The sequence below is a fragment of the Podarcis pityusensis genome (genome assembly GCF_964106645.2).
Source record: "Podarcis pityusensis genome assembly, chromosome: 12".
Lineage (NCBI taxonomy): Eukaryota > Metazoa > Chordata > Lepidosauria > Squamata > Lacertidae > Podarcis > Podarcis pityusensis.
Genome location: NC_138037.1, coordinates 24,550,260 through 24,569,044, shown reverse-complemented (window position 1 = coordinate 24,569,044; position 18,785 = coordinate 24,550,260). Strand labels below are relative to the sequence as shown.

The following is an 18,785-nucleotide window of genomic DNA, read 5'->3' as shown; positions in this document are numbered from 1 at the left end:
TTGGCAGAGCTAAAGCCAGTGATAGGCAGAACCCAACCAGCTCCAGTTTGTCCCCATCCTCCTCCCTGCTGACTTACACAAAGGCAACTCTGAGACAGACAGGAAGTGCAGCCCCTCAGTTATAAGTAAAAAAGTGGGGCTGGTCGAGGGCACATTGAGTTTGGTGGGGCAATGCCCTACGTGCTCTGAAAGGATCAGCCTCCACTGGGCAGACACTTTCTCTTAGATCTCTATAACTTCATATTGTTGCCAGTACCAGTCTTAGCCTAATGGGCTGTTTTATGTTTATTTTTAATGGGAAGACAAATTTTAATGAGTTGACTTTACCCATTTGATGTTTTCTAGGTAGCACCTTGACTTCAATAGAAGATTTAGCTGAGCAGGAATTTTTGGTGGAACACACTCAGCAATTCCGTAAACGAGAATTTTGGATAGGATTATTCCAAAATATAGATGGTGATTGTTTTACATTTAATATTTATTTTTAAGATAACAGATTTGCAATATTTATCCATGTATATAAGTATGTTAAAATATGGCACACATTTATTTCTTTATAAAATGAAAGAGCTCAGCTGGAAATGCCGTCAGTGTTAGTAAACAGAGCTAGCAAATTCACCCCCGTTTGCATTTATGACTACACTTGGCAAGCATTCAGGGGAAAAAACTCACTCATGTTCAGAGTAGCATCTCCTGGTATGTCCATTATCATGTTGCCTTCTGCCCCTCCAAGGGAATTGTCGTTTGCTTTCTTGTACCCTTTCCCCACATCCTAGTGCAAGCCATGGAAGAGAGGTGTCTAGCAATAATTAAATCCACAATAAAAAGTAATGATAAAGAAGCAATATCAAACCATTGGAGAAACAACTTTAAGAAGAACATTTAAATAGGCTGGATGTTAAAACATTTTTAAAAAATTAAATTACTGAAGAAAACAGAAAGTACTTCCAACCACATCATCTCAGTAGGCCAAAACTGTCTTTAAATCAAAAGCATGTAGTCCCTTCAGCGAGGGGGCAAAATGAGCCTTTCTTGGCAGGGAATTCCAAATCCCTGGAGCAGCTGTTGAGAAGGTCCATTATCAACTTCCTCTAAAATAGACACCTGATGTAGGTGGGACAGATTAGAAAGGCATCTTCGGAAGATCTGCACACTTTTAAAATAGGTTAAGGTAGTCTTCAGGTTGCCTGATCCCAAGCCATTTATGACTTCTGCCTGAGTAAACATGCATTGCATTTGACTGCCTGAAACTTCCATATTGTCAGACTTATTAATAAAATTAGGGGGGAGAGATAGTTTCCTCTTCTCATTCTACTACTTGTTAATTCAGTTCATTATATGAAGACAGAAGAGCTAGTCATTTGCCACCAAAACAGAGTTGTTGGGATTTGCTACTGATTTAGCAAAACAGTTAATTATGGTTACAGATAGGTAGCCGTGTTGGTCTGCCATAATCAAAATAAAAAAAATCCTTCCAGTAGCACCTTTAAGACCAACTAAGTTAGTTCTTGGTATGAGCTTTCGTGTGCAAGCACACTTCTTCAGATACACTGAAACAGAAGTTGCCAGATCCTTCTATATAGTGAGAAGGTGGGGAGGGGTATTACTCAGAAGGGTGGTGGGAATGGGAGATTGGCAGATAGCTGGGATGAGCCTGCTGACGACTCTTAACGACTGTAATGGGTCTTACAGGAAAAGGCAAGGGGTGAGAAATTGAGGCATCTAATCATAGCCTGCATTTTTATCAAGGCTTATAGTTTGATTAGGGACTGTATTTTAAAATGAGCTTAAAGATTTTCAAATGTTTTATGCCAGGCAGAAGACCAGCTGCCTAAGTACTTTGGCAAGATGTTTATCCTCCTGGACAAGGGGGCCCCCTGATTTATAGCAGAAAACAATTCTCAAAGTCGTAAAAAGGAAATTACAGGCTGAGAGCAAGGTTACACTGACCCTACATAATTAAGAGTTGGTAAATAGTAAAATAAAACCATGTGCCTTGAGCCATATCTTTCTAAGGTTAAAGGCCAAGAGCAAATGGAAAAGAAAACAACTGGCTGGAGAAGGGGAGTGTAAACAGAAGAAGAGGCTTTTTTCCTATTTTATTTTGAGGCTGTAAACTGATTCCTTCCTTTTGCTTTGAGAAGGTTTATTCTTCTAAAAAGCTATCTATGATAATGTATGAAATATACTGGCTTAAATGTAATTATGCAAAGGATCTAGAAAGAGAGAAATGTTAAATTCTTATTTCATAGAGTCATATTGCTGTAGGAGACCAGAGGGGCAAACGAGCCCAGCCCCCTGCCAGACAGGAGACGCCATCGAGCACTCCTGACATATGGTTGTCAGGCCTTTGTTTTAAAGACCTCCAAAAAAGAGATCTTTCATTGATGATGCATGAGAATGTGAACCCAAGATCTCTGACATCTGTTTAAGATAAAAATTTAAAACTATTAACCATCTGTTTTGGAGGGCAATAGGGCAAGGAGGGCAAGAGGTGAGCTGGTAATTAAGGTTCCTTGTTGAGACAAATGTAAGATATATGACTACTTATTTGTCATTTATAGATAGAAGAATATATAGCTTTTTGTATCCCATAAAAGGCAATAGGAAATGGGTGTATCTTTTAGGATTGGTTATAACAATCAGCCAATAGGAAATTCAACCAGGCTGATTGGACAGAGGCAGCCAAAGGAGGAGCAAGGGGGCTGGGCTGAGGGAATATAAGTGCTGGCCATAATGGCAGGAGACCAGGCCAGAGCTTGGTAACCATATACCACTGTGCCTCTCATTTATTTGTCTGACAAATAAATTATTATTTTAATTTCTCTATTGCTGCGTTGAATATTTCATTCCAGCTAAGCGTTAACCACAAGCAGGGTGCTACAAAATGGCTTAGTCATGTATAATGGGATAAGAATCCAATGTCTTTGTTCAAACCAGGTTTCTCCATGGTTTTAAGTTTGGTAATGAGTTGCAATTCAGCAGCTTCTCTTTCCAGTCTATTTCTGAAATTCCTTTGTAGTAAAACAGCTACTTTGAGATCTTGTATAGAATGTCCTGGGAGATTAAAGTGTTCTCCTACTGGTTTCTCTGTTTTGTGATTCTTGATGTCAGATTTATGTCCATTTATTCTTTGGCGTAAGGTTTGGCCTGTTTGTCCAATATAGAGAGCTGAAGGACACTGTTGGCATTTGATGCCATACACAATGTTAGATGATGAGCAATTGAATAGTCCCGAGATGGTATGTGTGATGTTGTTGGGGCCAGTAATGGTGTTGTCCGGGTGTATGTGGCAGCAAAGTTGGCATCTGGGTTTATTGCAGGCTCTGGTGCCAGTGTCCGTGTTAAGTCTGGTTGTAGTATTATTGTGGGTTAGGAGTTGTTTAAGATTGGGTGGCTGTCTGTAGGCAATGAAAGGTCTTCCTCCCAGAGCTTGAGAAAGAGAACTGTCATTGTCCAGGAGAGGTTGTAGATCTCTGATGATGCGTTGTACAGTTTTAACTTGGGAGCTGTATGTGATGACTAGAGGTGTTCTGTTATTTTCTTTTTTGGGTCTGTCTTGCAGCAAGTTCTCTCTGGGTATAAGTCTGGCTCTATTGATCTGTTGTCTAACTTCATCTGCTGGGTATTTTAGTTCTGAAAAGGTTTGCTGTAGATCTCTTAGGTGAGAGTCTCTGTCTGTAGAATTGGAACAGATGCGGCTGTAACGTAGTGCCTGGCTATATACAATGGACTGTTTGGTATGTTTGGGATGGTAGCTAGAGGCATGTAGATATGTTTGTCGGTCAGTTGGTTTACGGTATAAGGTGGTGTCCATGCGCCCATCCTGTATTTTTATAGTAGTGTCCAAAAAATGTATTTCTTGCATAGATTGATTCATTGTAAGGTTGATTGTGGGGTGAAAATCATTAAATTTCTGGTGAAAGGTGTCCAGGGTCTGTTGACCATGTGTCCAGATGATAAAAATATCGTCAATGTATCGCAGATACAAGAGAGGTTTGAGTGGGTAGGAGTTTAGGAAACGTTGTTCTAAATCTGCCATGAAGATGTTGGCATACTGTGGGGCCATGCGGGTGCCCATTGCTGTGCCGCTGATCTGAAGGAACAGGTCATCACCGAATTTGAAGTTGTTGTGGGTAAGGACAAATTGGCAGAGTTTGGTGGCAAGGTCCGCTGTGGTTTTATCTGAAATGGTGTTCCTTATAGCTTGTAAACCATCGTTGTGTGGGATGTTGGTATACAGAGATTCCACATCCATAGTAGCTAGTATAGTGTTGTTGGGAAGATTATTTAAAGATTGTATTTTCCTCAGAAAATCTGTGGTGTCACGTACATAGCTGGGAGCACTGATGGCATATGGTTTCAGAACAGAGTCCATATAACCGGAGACACCCACTGTAATAGTGCCAATACCTGAAATGATGGGGCGTCCTGGATTTCCTGGTTTGTGTATTTTAGGTAGAAGATAGAAAGTTCCTGGTCGAGGTTCTGTTGGTGTGTTGGTGAGGATCTGTTCTTGGATGTGTGGGGGTAGCTCCTTAACAATCTTGTTCAGTTCTTTCTTGTATTCTTGTGTGGGGTCTGAGTCCAATTTTGTGTAAAAGGCGGTATTGGAAAGTTGTCTGTTAGCCTCCTGAATGTAGTCAGTTTTGTTCATGATGACGACAGCTCCACCTTTGTCTGCTTCTTTAATTATAATGTCTGGGTTGTTTCTGAGATTATCTATGGCTCTCCTTTCAGCATGGTTTAGATTTTGTTGTAAGCGATGGTGTTTTCTGGTCACATCTGTTTGGATTCTGTGGCGGAAGCAGTCAATGTACAAGTCCAGTGTGGTATTGCGTCCCCTCCCCACCTTCTCACTATATAGAAGGATCTGGCAACTTCTGTTTCAGTGTATCTGAAGAAGTGTGCTTGCACACGAAAGCTCATACCAAGAACTAACTTAGTTGGTCTTAAAGGTGCTACTGGAAGGATTTTTTTTAAGTTAATTATGGCTTTGATCTGGAGTGCCCCCTCTTTCCCAGGACACCCACATATCTTTATCTAAATGCTGTTTCTGAGAGCCAGCAGCCATTCGAAAATATATGGTTTGGGGACAAGGGGGGCAGTAATGGCAGAAATCAGAGATATCCTCACCATTTTTCACAAGCAGAAAAATGTAGGACATAAGCTTATATCAGCAATGTATTATACAATAATTGAGGTTGCATGCATATGTTCCAGACTGAAAAAGCTTCAGAAGAAGAACAGCAAGTATACTTTTAAAATGAATTTCCAATATACTGCAACGTGTTGCTCTTCCCTTTATAGTCATTATAACAATCATGTACTTTTGTAATTAGGAGAATGGGTATGGGAAGATAACACTGCACTGGATTTTATTAACTGGAAAGGTGAATACCCCATATTTGATCCAGAATATGAATTTATGGGACCTGCTTCTGGTCTTCCTGAATATGTGAACAAATGCATTTTCATGTACGGTGATAGTGGAGAGTGGATCTGGGGAGACTGCGTACATTCGCGTGGATTTATTTGTAAAACAAACAAAGGTAAGACTTCAATGTTTATTATAGTTGATTTAGTGATATCTATGATACAAAGCAGTATCTGAATGCTGAGAAGACTTGCAGGTCTTTTTTCAGCCAGAATTCACTGGAACTCATTTCCAGCACCTATCAGGCGGGCGCCATTGCCATTATAAGAGAAGAGAGGCGTTCATGGTGAGTTCCGGCATCTCTTTTTCTAGAAAAATAGGACTGGAGACTTGTATAGAATCAATAATACACTCTTGTCTAACTGTTCTCTGGCTAGATTCATACTACTAGAAGTATATCTTTATCTGTCCTCGTCTTAAATTTATCAATGAATTCATGTCTATGGTTCTGCTGCCCAGATGAGGTGGGTTTCCAGTTTCAAGCCTGCTTATGGGACTGAGGTGGCTTTTGTGGCCTTGGCATATGACTTATACGAGGAGTTGGACAGGAAGAGTGTGGCCCTGTTGGTTCTGCTGAACCTTTCAGCAGCTTTTGATACCACCAACCATGGTATCCTTTTGTGTTGCCTTGCTGGGATGGGACTTGGAGGCACAGTATTGGCTGTTGTCCTGTGTTGTCCCTCAGGGTTCTGTTCTGCCCCGCATGCTATTTAATATTTATATGAAACTTCTGGGGGCGGCTGTCTGGGGTTTCAGGGTTCAGTGTCACCCATATGCTGATGACACCTACCTAGCTCTATTTCTCCTTTCCACCTAAATCCAAGGAAGCTGTCTCGGTTCTAAACCATGCCTGTCATCTGCAATGGACTGGATGAGGGCGAACGAACTGAAACTCAATCCAGCAAGATAGAGGAGCTCTTGGTCAGTTGGAAGGCAGAACAGGGAATAAGGATTCAGCCTGTGCCGGAACGGGTAACATGCCCCCTGAAGACATAGGTTCACAGTTTTGACATGCTTCTGAGCACAGATGCCTAGGTCTCTCTGGTGGCCAGGAGTGCATCTCCGCAGTTAAAGCTAGTGCATGAGCTGCTCACATTCCTTGAGATATCTCATTTGGCCATACACCTTAGTTAAATCCTGCTTGGATTATTTTCATGTGCACTAAGTGGGTATGCCTTTGAAAAGTGCTCAGAAACCTCAACTATCTCAAAGAGATGAAGCCAGACTCTTGACCATGGCTGCTTATATAAGGGAGCATAGAAATCCCTTGTTACATTAGCTTTCTTGTGTAATTTGCTATGATATATTTTATTGCCCCTTAAGCATATCCTTTATTTTACAGTTTTTGAAGAGGCAAATGGAGTACCTACAAAAAGTACAGGTAAGACTGTTTTATGAAAATAACCAAGTTAAAAGTATAGGCATGTATGTTATCCAGAGCACTGGACTAAACATCCCCCCCAAAAAAACCTTCCAATTCAAAATTAAAGAGACAAATGTCTGAGGGTCTTTTGAGAGGATTAACTTTGACAGGTAGTGGACGTCCTTAAAATGATTGCTGGCAACCGTTTACTCCCATCCCACCCCCCAAAAATTAATTATCCAGGTGTAGCATTGTTCTAGGGCATTCTGGGAGGAAAATGGCAGCTGCCACACAGAAACAGAAGTGTCACTCCTAGCTGCTTACTCACATAGGCTATGTTGAGGAATCACTGCACCAAACCCCTTCAGACTAGTAACTGTAAGTTGTCACAGATTCCAAAGGCAAGCTTGTACTCTGATTCACTTCCATGTGGGAGCTTAATATCACATATCACAAATAGGACATAGGCTGCAGGTTTTGTTTGTTTTTATCTGATCAGATTTTTCACAGAAAGAGTATATCTAAATTAAATTGGGGTGGAGGGGAGATATAAGTACTTTGATGCCAATGTTGTCATGTAGATGCTGCAAAATAAATCTAAAAAGCACAGGAGGAGCACTTATCCCACCACAGACCAGCACAGTCCTCTTTGGGTCCCACTATTATAACGCATGTGACAAGAAATGACAAGAAAGCCCAGACCACAAAGAAAAAAGAATTGCCGGAAGAAATATCAACAACCTAAGATATGCTGATGACACAACTTTGATGACAGAAAGTGAGGAGGAATTAAAGAACCTTTTAATGAGGGTGAAAGAGGAGAGCGCAAAATATGGTCTGAAGCTCAACATCAAAAAAACCAAGATCATGGCCACTGATCCCATCACCTCCTGGCAAATAGAAGGGGAAGAAATGGAGGCAGTGAGATATTTTACTTTCTTTGGCCCCATGATCACTGCAGATGGTTACAGCAGTCACGAAATTAAAAAAAACCGCCTGCTTCTTGGGAGAAAAGCAATGACAAACCTAGACAGCATCTTTAAAAGCAGAGACATCACCTTGCCAACAAAGGTCCGTATAGTTAAAGCTATGGTTTTCCCAGTAGTGATGTATGGAAGTGAGAGCTGGACCATAAAGAAGGCTGATTGCCAAAGAATTGATGCTTTTGAATTATGATGCTGGAGGAGACTCTTGAGAGTCCCATGGACTGCAAGAAGATCAAACCTATCCATTCTGAAGGAAATCAGCCCTGAATGCTCACTGGAAGGACAGATCCTGAAGCTGAGGCTCCAATACTTTGGCCACCTCACGAGAAGAGAAGACTCCCTGGAAAAGACCCTGATGTTGGGAAAGATTGAGGGCACAAGGAGAATGGGACAACAGAGGACGAAATGGTTGGACAGTGTTCTCGAAGCTGCCAGCATGAGTCTGACCAAACTGTGGGAGGCAGTGGGAGGCAGGAGTGCCTGGCATGCTCTGGTCCATGGGGTCACAAAGAGTTGGACACGACTAAATGACTCAACAACAATAACAACAACAGCAACGAGTTAAAGTCCAAAGCCAGTAATTAAATTAACTTTACATTGCACTCGCCATAGGTGCCACCTCCCTGGGGCCCTGGATGCCCGAGCACCCACAAAGTTCCCCATGAAGGGGCCGGGCACCCACTAATTTCGGTGCCAGGGCCATGCATGCTGCGTATCAGAGACCAGGCTAAGGAGTACAACTCTGATGAGGAATGGTAGGAGCCTACCCCTCCCCCTGCTCATGGCCAGGATATTGAAACTCCACAGGAGCAGTGGAGTAGTGTTGATTTGGAACAATGGTTCACTGAGGGGCACAGTTCAGAAATCAATAGTTGGGCATAACTGGGAGGTGAAAGCAAGAAGACCAGGAAGAGAGTGAGCTAGCAGACTCTCTTGCACTGGAAGATGTGCAGCATCTCAGTCCCAAGGCTAGGAGATTAGATAAGCTGGCTGTGCAAAAGGCTCAATGATTGAGAGGTCAGGTGGCCAGGAGACGAGAGGATGGAAGTGACTAGAGGGAAGTAGGAGGAACCTTAACTGGGAACACCTGCACTCTGAGAATGGTCGCTTGTTCCTTTGCTGCATTCATTAAACATTTCTATTACTAGTAAGAGACTGCTTTCTCTTTGTACTGCTTATCTACGGCATGGCCCCCACAGTCACAGGGCCAAGTTGGCACTCCTGGCACTCACTCTGACCCCATATTGGAGGGGCTGTAGCAGCATGGATGCCTCTTTTACATGGGATAATTGGGGCCTCAATGAACTCTCTAACTGAGGCATCACTCATCATCTTGGGTGACTCCTTCTTCTTGAGTACAAGAATTCTGAGTTGTTCACTACTATTTTGTTTGGAGGGTTGCTGTCTTTCTGAAAGTGCTCATTTAGGGTTGTCATATGTCCGGAATCTCCCAGACATACACGGAATATTGCAGTCAGCAGCAGTGTCTGGGCAGAAATCGGGAAAATGTCCCGGGAAATCTGGGTGAATGGCAGCCCATGTTGGTAGTGCCATTTTTGCTGATTTCCCATAAAAATAGTTTAAAAATGGCTTTTTTGAGATTTTGCAAAACAACTTTTCTGTCTGGATTTTCACCGTTTTAAATATGGCAACCCTATGTCTTTAGTAGTGCCATGGCAGGCAGAATCAACAGCTCAACCTTCTGTATGGGTCTGTATGGATGTTCTGCTGGGGAAAGTATTTGATGCTCTCTCTGTGCGTCTTACATATATATATTCCCCCCCCCCCCCGTAGAGCAAGATGATGTTCCAGCATTACCGCAAGGCAGACTAATGATGGTGATTCTCCCGGCTCTTCTCATCGTTATTGCTGTGGGTGTTGCAGTCTATATTTTCTACAAAAGAAGACACAGACAGCCACAAACTTTACTAGCGGATGTCGAGACCCTTTCGCATCAGGACAGCACAATAGTTTCTCAGAATCAGTACTCAGAATTTATTGTGGAGAAGCAAGAGGGGGATTAACACATTCAGGCTCAAATGCTATGCACATTTACATAAGAGTAAGTGCCACTGAACTTAATAGGACTTACTTCTGAATGAGCAGGTTTAGGTTTATACTGATAATTATTTCAAAGAAGTAACCATTGTTGGGAATTGTCCCAATATGCAGGTACACTTTCTACAAACGGAGTCAGGATGTAGAATGCTCTGAATGTGTAATGTTTATTCAATAAAAATATATTCTATGAAGAGTATTTTCTACTGGAAGATATTTTTTTTTCAAGCTAAGGATCATGTTGTTGGTATCCTTCAGTTTTGCCACAAAACAGTGAACCATTCACACATAAAGCCCTTTAAGAAAGCTAAGAACCCACTCATCAGGTAGGGGAGAAAAGGGCCAAGGATGGTGAACCTACTTCCTTCCTCCTCCACTCTTCTTCTGAAGAGCCAGTTGCAGGTCCAGGCATCATGCTCCCCAATCCCCAACTCAGATAAATAAGAGACTAACAAGACTGGTTTGGATGAAAACATGCCACACCTTTATTGAATACAGATGAAAGAGATTTGGCTTGGGCATGGGGCATTCAAAATCCTTCTGGCCTGCCCACTGGAAGTGACGCATAGGTCAATCCAGACGGGGGTTCCTAAGACTTTCATCAAATAGGGTGACCCCCGCAGGGACCGCCGTTTCGGGGAGTGCCTTTGGCCCTGGCCCTCCCTGGGCATGTGGACATGACCATTCCCCCTAGATTCCTTTAACAGGCTCCCCCAGCTTTTGGAGAGGCAGGCGGAGACTACAACTTCCCCTCCATCCAAGGCCACAGATTTCCCCAATGCTCAAGTCCAGTTGTGACGGTTGCTATGAGGCAGGCAAAACCATCGGGTCAGAGGCACTTTGCCCAGTGGACAAATTCCTACCGGGCCCCGTAAAGAACAGCGACCACCGTAGCCACAGCAAAATCCTTGACTATCAGCCTAAACCAAGGGGGGGGTGGGGAAACCCGACGAAGGGACAAACAGGTGCAGGCTGCTTAAATGGCCAAGGGGTGGACCCAATGGAAGCCTTCCCGCTCTGTCAGCTCCACCCCCTGGCACAGCCCACACCTCAGCCTGCATCCCCATTCACCAAAGCAGGGTGCAGGCCAGGATCCAGCTCCTGATAGGAAGGGCACTGAAGCCATGGTTCCGTCATCAGGACCCTTGTGGAACCTCTGCCGTCCTGCAATGCTGCTGCACCGAAAGGGGTGAGTGGACTTGTCAGGATTCACAAAGGACTCCATATGTGCAGCCCAGGTGCTGATTCAGAAAGAGCAACTGCATGCAAAACAATTCCTTGTATATGCAGTTTGTTTCCATCTGGATTGTGCCTCAGCCGTTTTACTTGTTTGGATGCCTTTCTGATTAGGGCTTAAAGCTCTACGCTTTTCTTTGTTTCCTTCAGTGTGATAAAGAAATATTTCTTTGCTCCCTTAACCCAGAAACTCACATTGGCTGCTGCTCTCAGCATAATGAGGCCAGGAGGACACAAAGTGCAATGAATTAGATGCTACTGGGTGGGGTGGAGAGGCTTTCAAAGGAGAAGGAAGTTTTCAGTGGCATCTAGTCGTGATGGCTATGTTACTTCCATTACTGGAGGCAGAATCCCTCTGATCACTCACCACGAGTGAAAGAAGACTGTTGGACTCATGTCTTGCTTGTGAGGTCCCCATCACAAGCACTGGAGGGCCACCCTGAGAATAGAAGCCAGTGTGGTGTAGTGGTTAAGAGCAGTAGTCTCGTAATCTGGGGAACCGGGTTCACGTCTCCGCTCCTCCACATGCAGCTGCTGGGTGACCTTGGGCTAGTCACACTTCTCTGAAGTCTCTCAGCCCCACTCACCTCACAGAGTGTTTGTTGTGGGGAAGGAAGGGAAAGGAGAATGTTAGCCGCCTTGAGACTCCTTAAAGGGAGTGAAAGGCGGGATATCAAATCCAAACTATTCTTCTTCTTCTAGAAGGCTAAATGGGCCTTTGGTTGATCAAGCAGGGCTCTTCTTATCGGTGGGGGAAACTTGATTCACAGTTATTCCCACCCACCCACCACAAAGTCTGTGTATTTTGTAATATGAAGGCAAGAGTGGGAACAGAGCTAGCAGAGATACCAGGGAGGGTTACAGCACTTAAAAACAATATTGAAAACAACTGAAAACAACTAACAATTATTAAAATGAGGTGGGCCCTCAAAAATACCTCAAAGGTCAAAAGCCAGGGGAAAGTGGTGTGTCTTCAGCATCCTCCAGAAGCAATATAATGAAGGTGTCATGTGCGCTTCTGTGGGGAAGGAGTTCCACAGTTTAGCAGCTGCCAGAGAGTGCCTTCTCTTGGCTACCTTCTTCCCTGAGCCTCTGAGGGTGGGGGAACTACCAAGAGCTGTTCTCTACTGATTTCAGCAGCAAAGTGGGTCTGTATGGAAGGAGGTGGTCTTTGAGATATTTGGGGCATGAGCACTTTGAATTGGGCCCAGAAATGAACTGGCTGCCAGGGCAGCTGTTTTAAACGGGTTATATGCGATACAAATGGAACCCCAGCCAGCAATCTGGCTGCTACATTTGGACCAACTGAATTCTCCAAGACATCTTCAAGGACAGCCCTATGAACGTCTCCTGAGAAGTAAGTCTCATTGATTTTAATGGGCCTCAAATGCGTAGGTGATTGCAACCTAAAGGTTCTTTCTGGTCATAAGCTTCCATTGTTGGCATCAGACACTGACAGGGAAGTGATTCTTGCTAAATAATAAATAATAAAAAGGTAGACTCCATTCACCCCAGTTATCTGCACAGGTCTAGGCTTGATTCACAGTCACAGCAATGGGGTGAAAACTGCTTCTATGTTATCAGAGTTCCATGCTGCTCTGAAAATACAAATCTGATTCCTGGTTGAACTGATCTGATTGTGTGGTAGTTGCCAAATCTAGTAGTACACTTTTCCAGGTATTGCTACTGCTGGTGTTTATCACAATCTGCCTAGCCACATGGAAAAGAAGTTAACAGGAGGGAGGGTTCAATGTTCACCAATCGCTTTCTGATTATGATCCTCTTGTTAGACCTCATTATAAGTTATATTGCTGATGGAACTGGCTGCATTATTTTCTGTTGCTTACACTCCTTTCAAGCACATTGGATTATTTAAAAACATTAAACTACATATCTCAAGATGTATATTTGTGTCAAAGAATGTAGTTTTAATAGCACCAGATAGCACAATTTTTCTAAGCAGCAGGATGTTGCTGGTAATACAAAAATGTTTGAGAAGAACAGTAACTTATCAATAGATTCTTAGGGCATCCATTGCTATGAGCTCCTTTTATGACCCTCAGCTACTACAACAGCTGCAACTGTTCCTGTGCTGGGATAACTTTGCCTTACTAGTTCATACCCTCCAACATTTCTCCGATGGAAATAGGGACATCCCGTTCCATAATGATAATTTTACTATTTATACCCCACACATCTTACTGGGTTGCCAAAGCCACTCTGAGCCACTTCCAACATATATAAAAACATAATAAAACATTAAACATTGGGGGCGGGGAACCCTTCCCTATACAGGATTGCCTTCAGACAACTCAGGGGTCTGATAACTCCATACCCTCCAACATGTCTCCAATGAAAATAGGGACATCCTAAGGAAAAGCAGGACATTCTGGGGTCAAATCAGAAACCAGGACAGTTTCTCTAAATCAGGGACGTCAGTGGAAAATAGGGACACTTGGAGGGTCTGCTAGTCTTCAAGACTGGATTACTGCAGTGGACTCTTTGTGGGTCTTTCTTTAAGTCTTGTCTGGAAACTACAAACATCTACAAAGTTAATGAATACATAACTACTAACTATGTGAAACATCAGTATGCACAACAATTTTACAGAACAGTCCTGCATCTCATGGGTGACGAACCATCTTTCCCAGAGAGCCACATTTCTTCATGGTTTGGGGCTGCATACAAACATTTCCTTTTCTTTTATAAATTCTTCTGAATTATCTGGTAATGGGCTAACCAGGCACCAACTCAGCAATTTGAATGAAAAAAATCATTTGACCACTTTTTCAAAATATTCAGGAAACTTCATAACATTGCAGATGACTTTCACTTCTCAATTCTTTTGAACTCATTATACTTTGCGGTTGATCAACATTTTCCAGATGTGATTGAGGAAGGAACTAGGCAGTGCTTACCAAACAGAACAGCTGCCCCATGTCCCCCAATCTCCTTTGAACATGTTGCTCTTTATTTGCTTCCTGGTGTTATTTCCTTCTCTAGAAATGCACATTGGTTGTTGCTGGTGAAGACGAAAAACAAACAAACAAAACCCATACTGCTTCATGAAGCCAAGAGAACACAAAGTGTGCTGAATCAGATGCTACAGAGGGTGCTATGGATGGAGGAGAAGGTGGTCAATGAGAAGCCATGATGATGATATTACCTGTAGTATCAGAAAGTGTATGTGTCTGATTAAGAGCTGCTGAGGACCACTGCAATTGCGTCCTCCTTGTAGGCTTCTCACAGGATCTAGTTGGCCACTATGCAAATAGGACTAAATAGGCCTTTGGTCTAACCAAGCAGGGCTCTTATCCTAGGAAGGGGAATTTGCCTACACAGTTGTTCACCACCCTCCAATGTCTGTATTTCCTGTAATGTGAAGCAGACATTGGGATCAGAGCCAGCTCCACCATTAAACTAAGGTGACAGTTGTTCAGGGGGCAATGGCATCAAACTTCTGCCTCTGCATCTGAAGCCCCATGACCATTGTCCCTTAGTGGAAGACAGAGGTGTGTGTGCTACATGGCCTGTCTTGGCCTCACTAAACTAGCCTGTTGTGTCAGGCACAGTGCAAGTTGCTGTTTCATTGCTAGTGTTGAAGGAAGATTCGACTGCCATTCCAGTTGGCCTCTGTATGTGGAATACAGAGAGGCAGTGGGGCAAGAGCTTGGTAGTTTTAGACACTGAACTTAATGGTTTCCCAGGCTCCTCCATTCAGATAGCTATTTGGATTACTTCCGTTGTGAAGCACAGAATAAACCTTTCTCTCACCATTCCATTCTTTACCATTGCTTCTACATTCCTGACTTCTTATAGCAAAACTACTACTACTGCTACTACAAAGCATTTGTAAACCCTGGTGTGTGGGGGGGGGGGATAATATGGTGAAAATGTGCAGTTTAGCCTTTTAAACTCACTTAAATCATAACAATATCATGAGTTAATGACCATAGGAATAAAATGGGGTCTCACATACATTGTCTCTCTTACACACTGTGCCAACAGATTCTCACTCTGTGACTTTTGAGCTACTTAACAACAAGCATCCACAGCAAGAACCATCCAACCTGTGATGGCCTGGGACTCGGGCTTGGGCTTGGAGCCAGAGGAGTCTCAGTCCGCACCGGATCCTTTGCCTCAGGCGGCAGCTGAACCTAGCCTGGGGCCTGATTCTGAAGAGCCTCAGTCTGCACAGGTTCCCCTGCAACAAGCACCAGCTGGGCCGAGTCAGGGGCCTGAGCCTGCCCTGGCTTTAGATGCGGGGATTACCTCGTTGCTTCCAGCTGGGCAATCACTTACAGCTGCTCCACTACCAGTTGGGTCAGGAGAGGCTGAGGCGGCCTCTGGGTCTAGTAACCTGCCGACATCTCCCGAGCTGCAGAGACTGAGAGGTCTGAGAGAAGGCGAGACCTGAGTACTCGCAGGAGGAGTGCTCACCTTCGGGCGAGACAGGGTGGTGAGTCACCAGGGGATCAGGACCGGCCGTAACCCTGACAGAGATAAAAGGCTGCTGGACCCTGCCCCAGGTTGCGGGAGCAAGGTTGCTGTTTGCCAGAACCTGTCTGTCATCCTATGCCTGGCCTTGCCTGGTTTCCTGCCTCGTGTCCTGCCTTGGCCCTGTCGGACTGACTCCTCATGGAACCCTTGGATTCAGGACCGGACCAGGACTGCTTTACTCAGGTTACCCCCAGGCCCAGCACACAACCCTTGTCCATAGCAACAGAGCAAAAACAAAAACAAAACAAAAAACTAAAGACAAAAGAGGGTGGTGTTTCTCTCCCCTTCCCAGTCATGAGGAAACTTCTGGGCCTCAAAGGGCTGATGTTGGCTATCTGCTTATGATGGAAGTCCATGACAAGAGACGTTATTCCCAGCCACCACTTCAACTTGCTTGGCTTACATCTGACAACCAAGACTATAGGGATGGGGAACCTCAGGCCTAGGGACTGTGGTCCTCCAGAACCCCTAAGTGACCCTTGGATCTTTCCCCCAGCCACACACACTTCCCAGCCACTGGCCCTGTTTTGTACCCCCTCCCCCTTGAGTATTTTGCCTGTCTAGAATGTATCATTGAAGTGTGAAATTAACATTTGCTGCTCCACCCACTGGTATGTGGTCCTTTGAAAGTCTCCTAGAACAGAATATGGCTCTCAGTCTGAAAAATGTTCCCCACTCCTGTTATGGATCAAGACTAGATTACTTCTCTGGCAGGCTTCTTGGAAGCAGATCAAAAGAAAGGAGTGTTCTTACCAGATAAGATCTTTAATAATCACAGCAAGACACAAAGGAAGTCATAGCATGCTAAAAAAATGTGTTGTTCCCAGTAAAGGTTTTCCCTCTGTCCCCATTAATCTACATCATTCCTATGTCGGGTAATCTGATCTTGTTGCCGTTGTGCTTTCTGTTCTATCACTCTCAGAGCCCATCTAGTCTTAGGCAAAGGTGGAGTCAGGAATGCTTTCCAAGGACACTGAATCTGCCAGCTGTCTCTCTCTCCTGGTGTTTCCTCTTCTAGCTGCTTCTCACCCAATATTTCCCAGCTTTTCCACTCTGGCCTATGCCCTTCTGCAAACCACTGTTCTAAATCAATACTGTCCTCCTGCCCTTGGAAAGGTTCAGAAAAGCGGGGTACTCACACCATTCCTCCTCATCCACTCCCTGACAGTCTCCTTCCACAGTGTTTCCTCTACAGGAGGAAGTGAGCACTGGAACAATATAATTATTTAATATGAACCATTAACAGTGTTTTTATCTAAATTGCAAATGCAAGGATTTTCCATATACAGTGGTACCTCGGGTTACATACGCTTCAGGTTACAGACTCCGCTAACCCCGAAATAGTACCTCAGGTTAAGAACTTTGCTTCAGGATGAGAACAGAAATTGCATGGCAGCAGCAGGAGGCCCCATTAGCTAAAGCGATGCTTCAGGTTAAGAACGGTTTCAGGTTAACAACGGACCTCCGGAACGAATTAAGTACGTAACCAGAGGTACCACTGTATAAGCTGATTTACATCACTGACACAAAATTGAAAGGACTCCAGTAAACACATGAGCATTGTCTACAATCACTGTAAGGTCTTCACTGTAGCCACACAGTTGCTCCCTCTCAATCAAGGATCCAACTCATTTAGGAGCTCAGAGAGCACTTAGAATACTCCAGTGGAATTTCCCCATGTTAAACCTTTTCAGCAGTACACACAGACATTCTCCATTTCAGTGTCAATTAAACAATTATACTTAACATAGTGTTATTGCCTCCAACTATGGAGGCAGAGCATAGCCATTATGGCTAGTGACAATTGATAGCTTCTTGATCTGCCTCTGGTCCTTTTGATCTTCATTTCCTGAGGCCAGAATCAGACCTCCAGCTAGCGGCTCTCTCAGAGCTTGGCCATGGCTTAAAAGCAGCATAGTTATCAATGAGGATCTCCTATGTACATCCTTCCTTAGCACTATGTACTGTTACCTTGTTTTGTTACCTTGTGGAGTTGTACCAGCCAAAATAACTAAATAACTCATGGGTTTTCTGCAGAAATAGATCTTTTCCATGGAAGCTGGTTAGCAAAAATGTGTGTGTGTGTGTGTGTGTGTGTGTGTGTAATAGAGAGCCTAAGTACCAGCCTAAGTGATGAGAAATGAATCTAAATATCCCAAAGATGATATGCAAAAATAGATCTTTTCCGTGGAAGCTGATGGGTTAGCAAAAATCTGTGAGTGTGTGTGTCTGTGTCAGCACACACACACTGCAATCCATTTGTACTACTACAATGAATTTCATGTCAAACACAGAAGTGAAAATTTCATTCTGCCTGACTCATTTATGAAGTACTTGAAAAGCAGCAAACCCTGATTTGTCTTATTTCCATGGGAGTGGTGTGATAGGTTTGGTTGTGGCCAATGTCTTCCCTTTGGCTCCTAAATATCTTGCTCCTCATCCAGCCAGCTTTTCAGGTATCAGGTAAGCTCTTCTTCACTTCCATCACCATTGTTACCTTAGCAATAAGTGGAGCTGCATCTTTCACATAATTTTATCTGGTGAAATTTAAATCATCTTCTGAAAGTTAATGTTGTACAGCTAGGAAGTTAAATCCATGAAATGTTAGATTCAAGGTTAATTGGTTTAACATTTTTATTGCTTATAACCATAAGAAAGGTGTGGAAGTCATTACAATAAATTAATGGCTAACATAGTTTTGAATACAATTTATTTATTTGTGTTCTATTGTTGAAATAAAGAATTTACTCCTTTCCCTATATAGAAGTTAGTCTTTTCCCTGTTACTTATTTTTGCACGATACAGAAATAAATTGTAAATATAAGATAAATATTTTTTGATCTAACAATATTACACAAGCAATATATCCAACACCTGCATTTACATCATAAAAAAGCATCTGGTTTATATATCAAGGGTATCCTTTGCACTGACACACAGCTATTTGATCTAGTGGAACCTTCCATCAATGGAATAGGGAAAGTGGCAATGTTTGCCATTTCTCACTCCCCTTGCATCTCCCTCCCACCCCCATGTGCCAAAGATCCCCCAAGAGTGTTGGGGTCCTCCCCATTCGGCTAATGGAGGGCTCCACTGGATCAATGAGCTTTCCTTCAGTGTGAAGGACAACACTGGTTACAGCCCTTTGGAGCCTCTTTCTCATGAAGGGAAATCACCATATTGTTAGCTATACTTCAATAGAAGA

At 43.5% G+C, this 18,785-nt stretch overlaps 2 protein-coding genes across 3 annotated transcripts in view; both read left to right on the top strand.

Annotated features, from left to right (window-relative positions):
• Positions 1–10,043, top strand: part of LOC308459248 (macrophage mannose receptor 1-like) — a 48,496-nt gene extending 38,453 nt beyond the window's left edge. The window contains exons 27-30 of one of the 2 annotated variants that reach the window (XM_080974381.1): positions 346–456; positions 5,343–5,552; positions 6,780–6,818; positions 9,581–10,043. In XM_080974381.1, the coding sequence (XP_080830507.1) occupies positions 346–456; positions 5,343–5,552; positions 6,780–6,818; positions 9,581–9,810 (590 nt within the window). In that variant the 3' untranslated portion in view covers positions 9,811–10,043. Of the gene's footprint in view, positions 1–345; positions 457–5,342; positions 5,553–6,779; positions 6,819–9,580 lie in introns of those variants that run through there. The other variant, XR_013977941.1, reaches the window with a different exon arrangement.
• A 7,836-nt stretch (positions 10,044–17,879) lies between these two features.
• The window catches only part of LOC308459249 (macrophage mannose receptor 1-like), a 128,075-nt gene continuing 127,169 nt past the window's right edge, over positions 17,880–18,785 (top strand). The window contains exon 1 of the mRNA XM_080974382.1: positions 17,880–18,043. Coding sequence (XP_080830508.1) covers positions 17,983–18,043 — 61 coding nt within the window. The 5' untranslated portion in view covers positions 17,880–17,982. The remainder of the gene's footprint in view (positions 18,044–18,785) is intronic.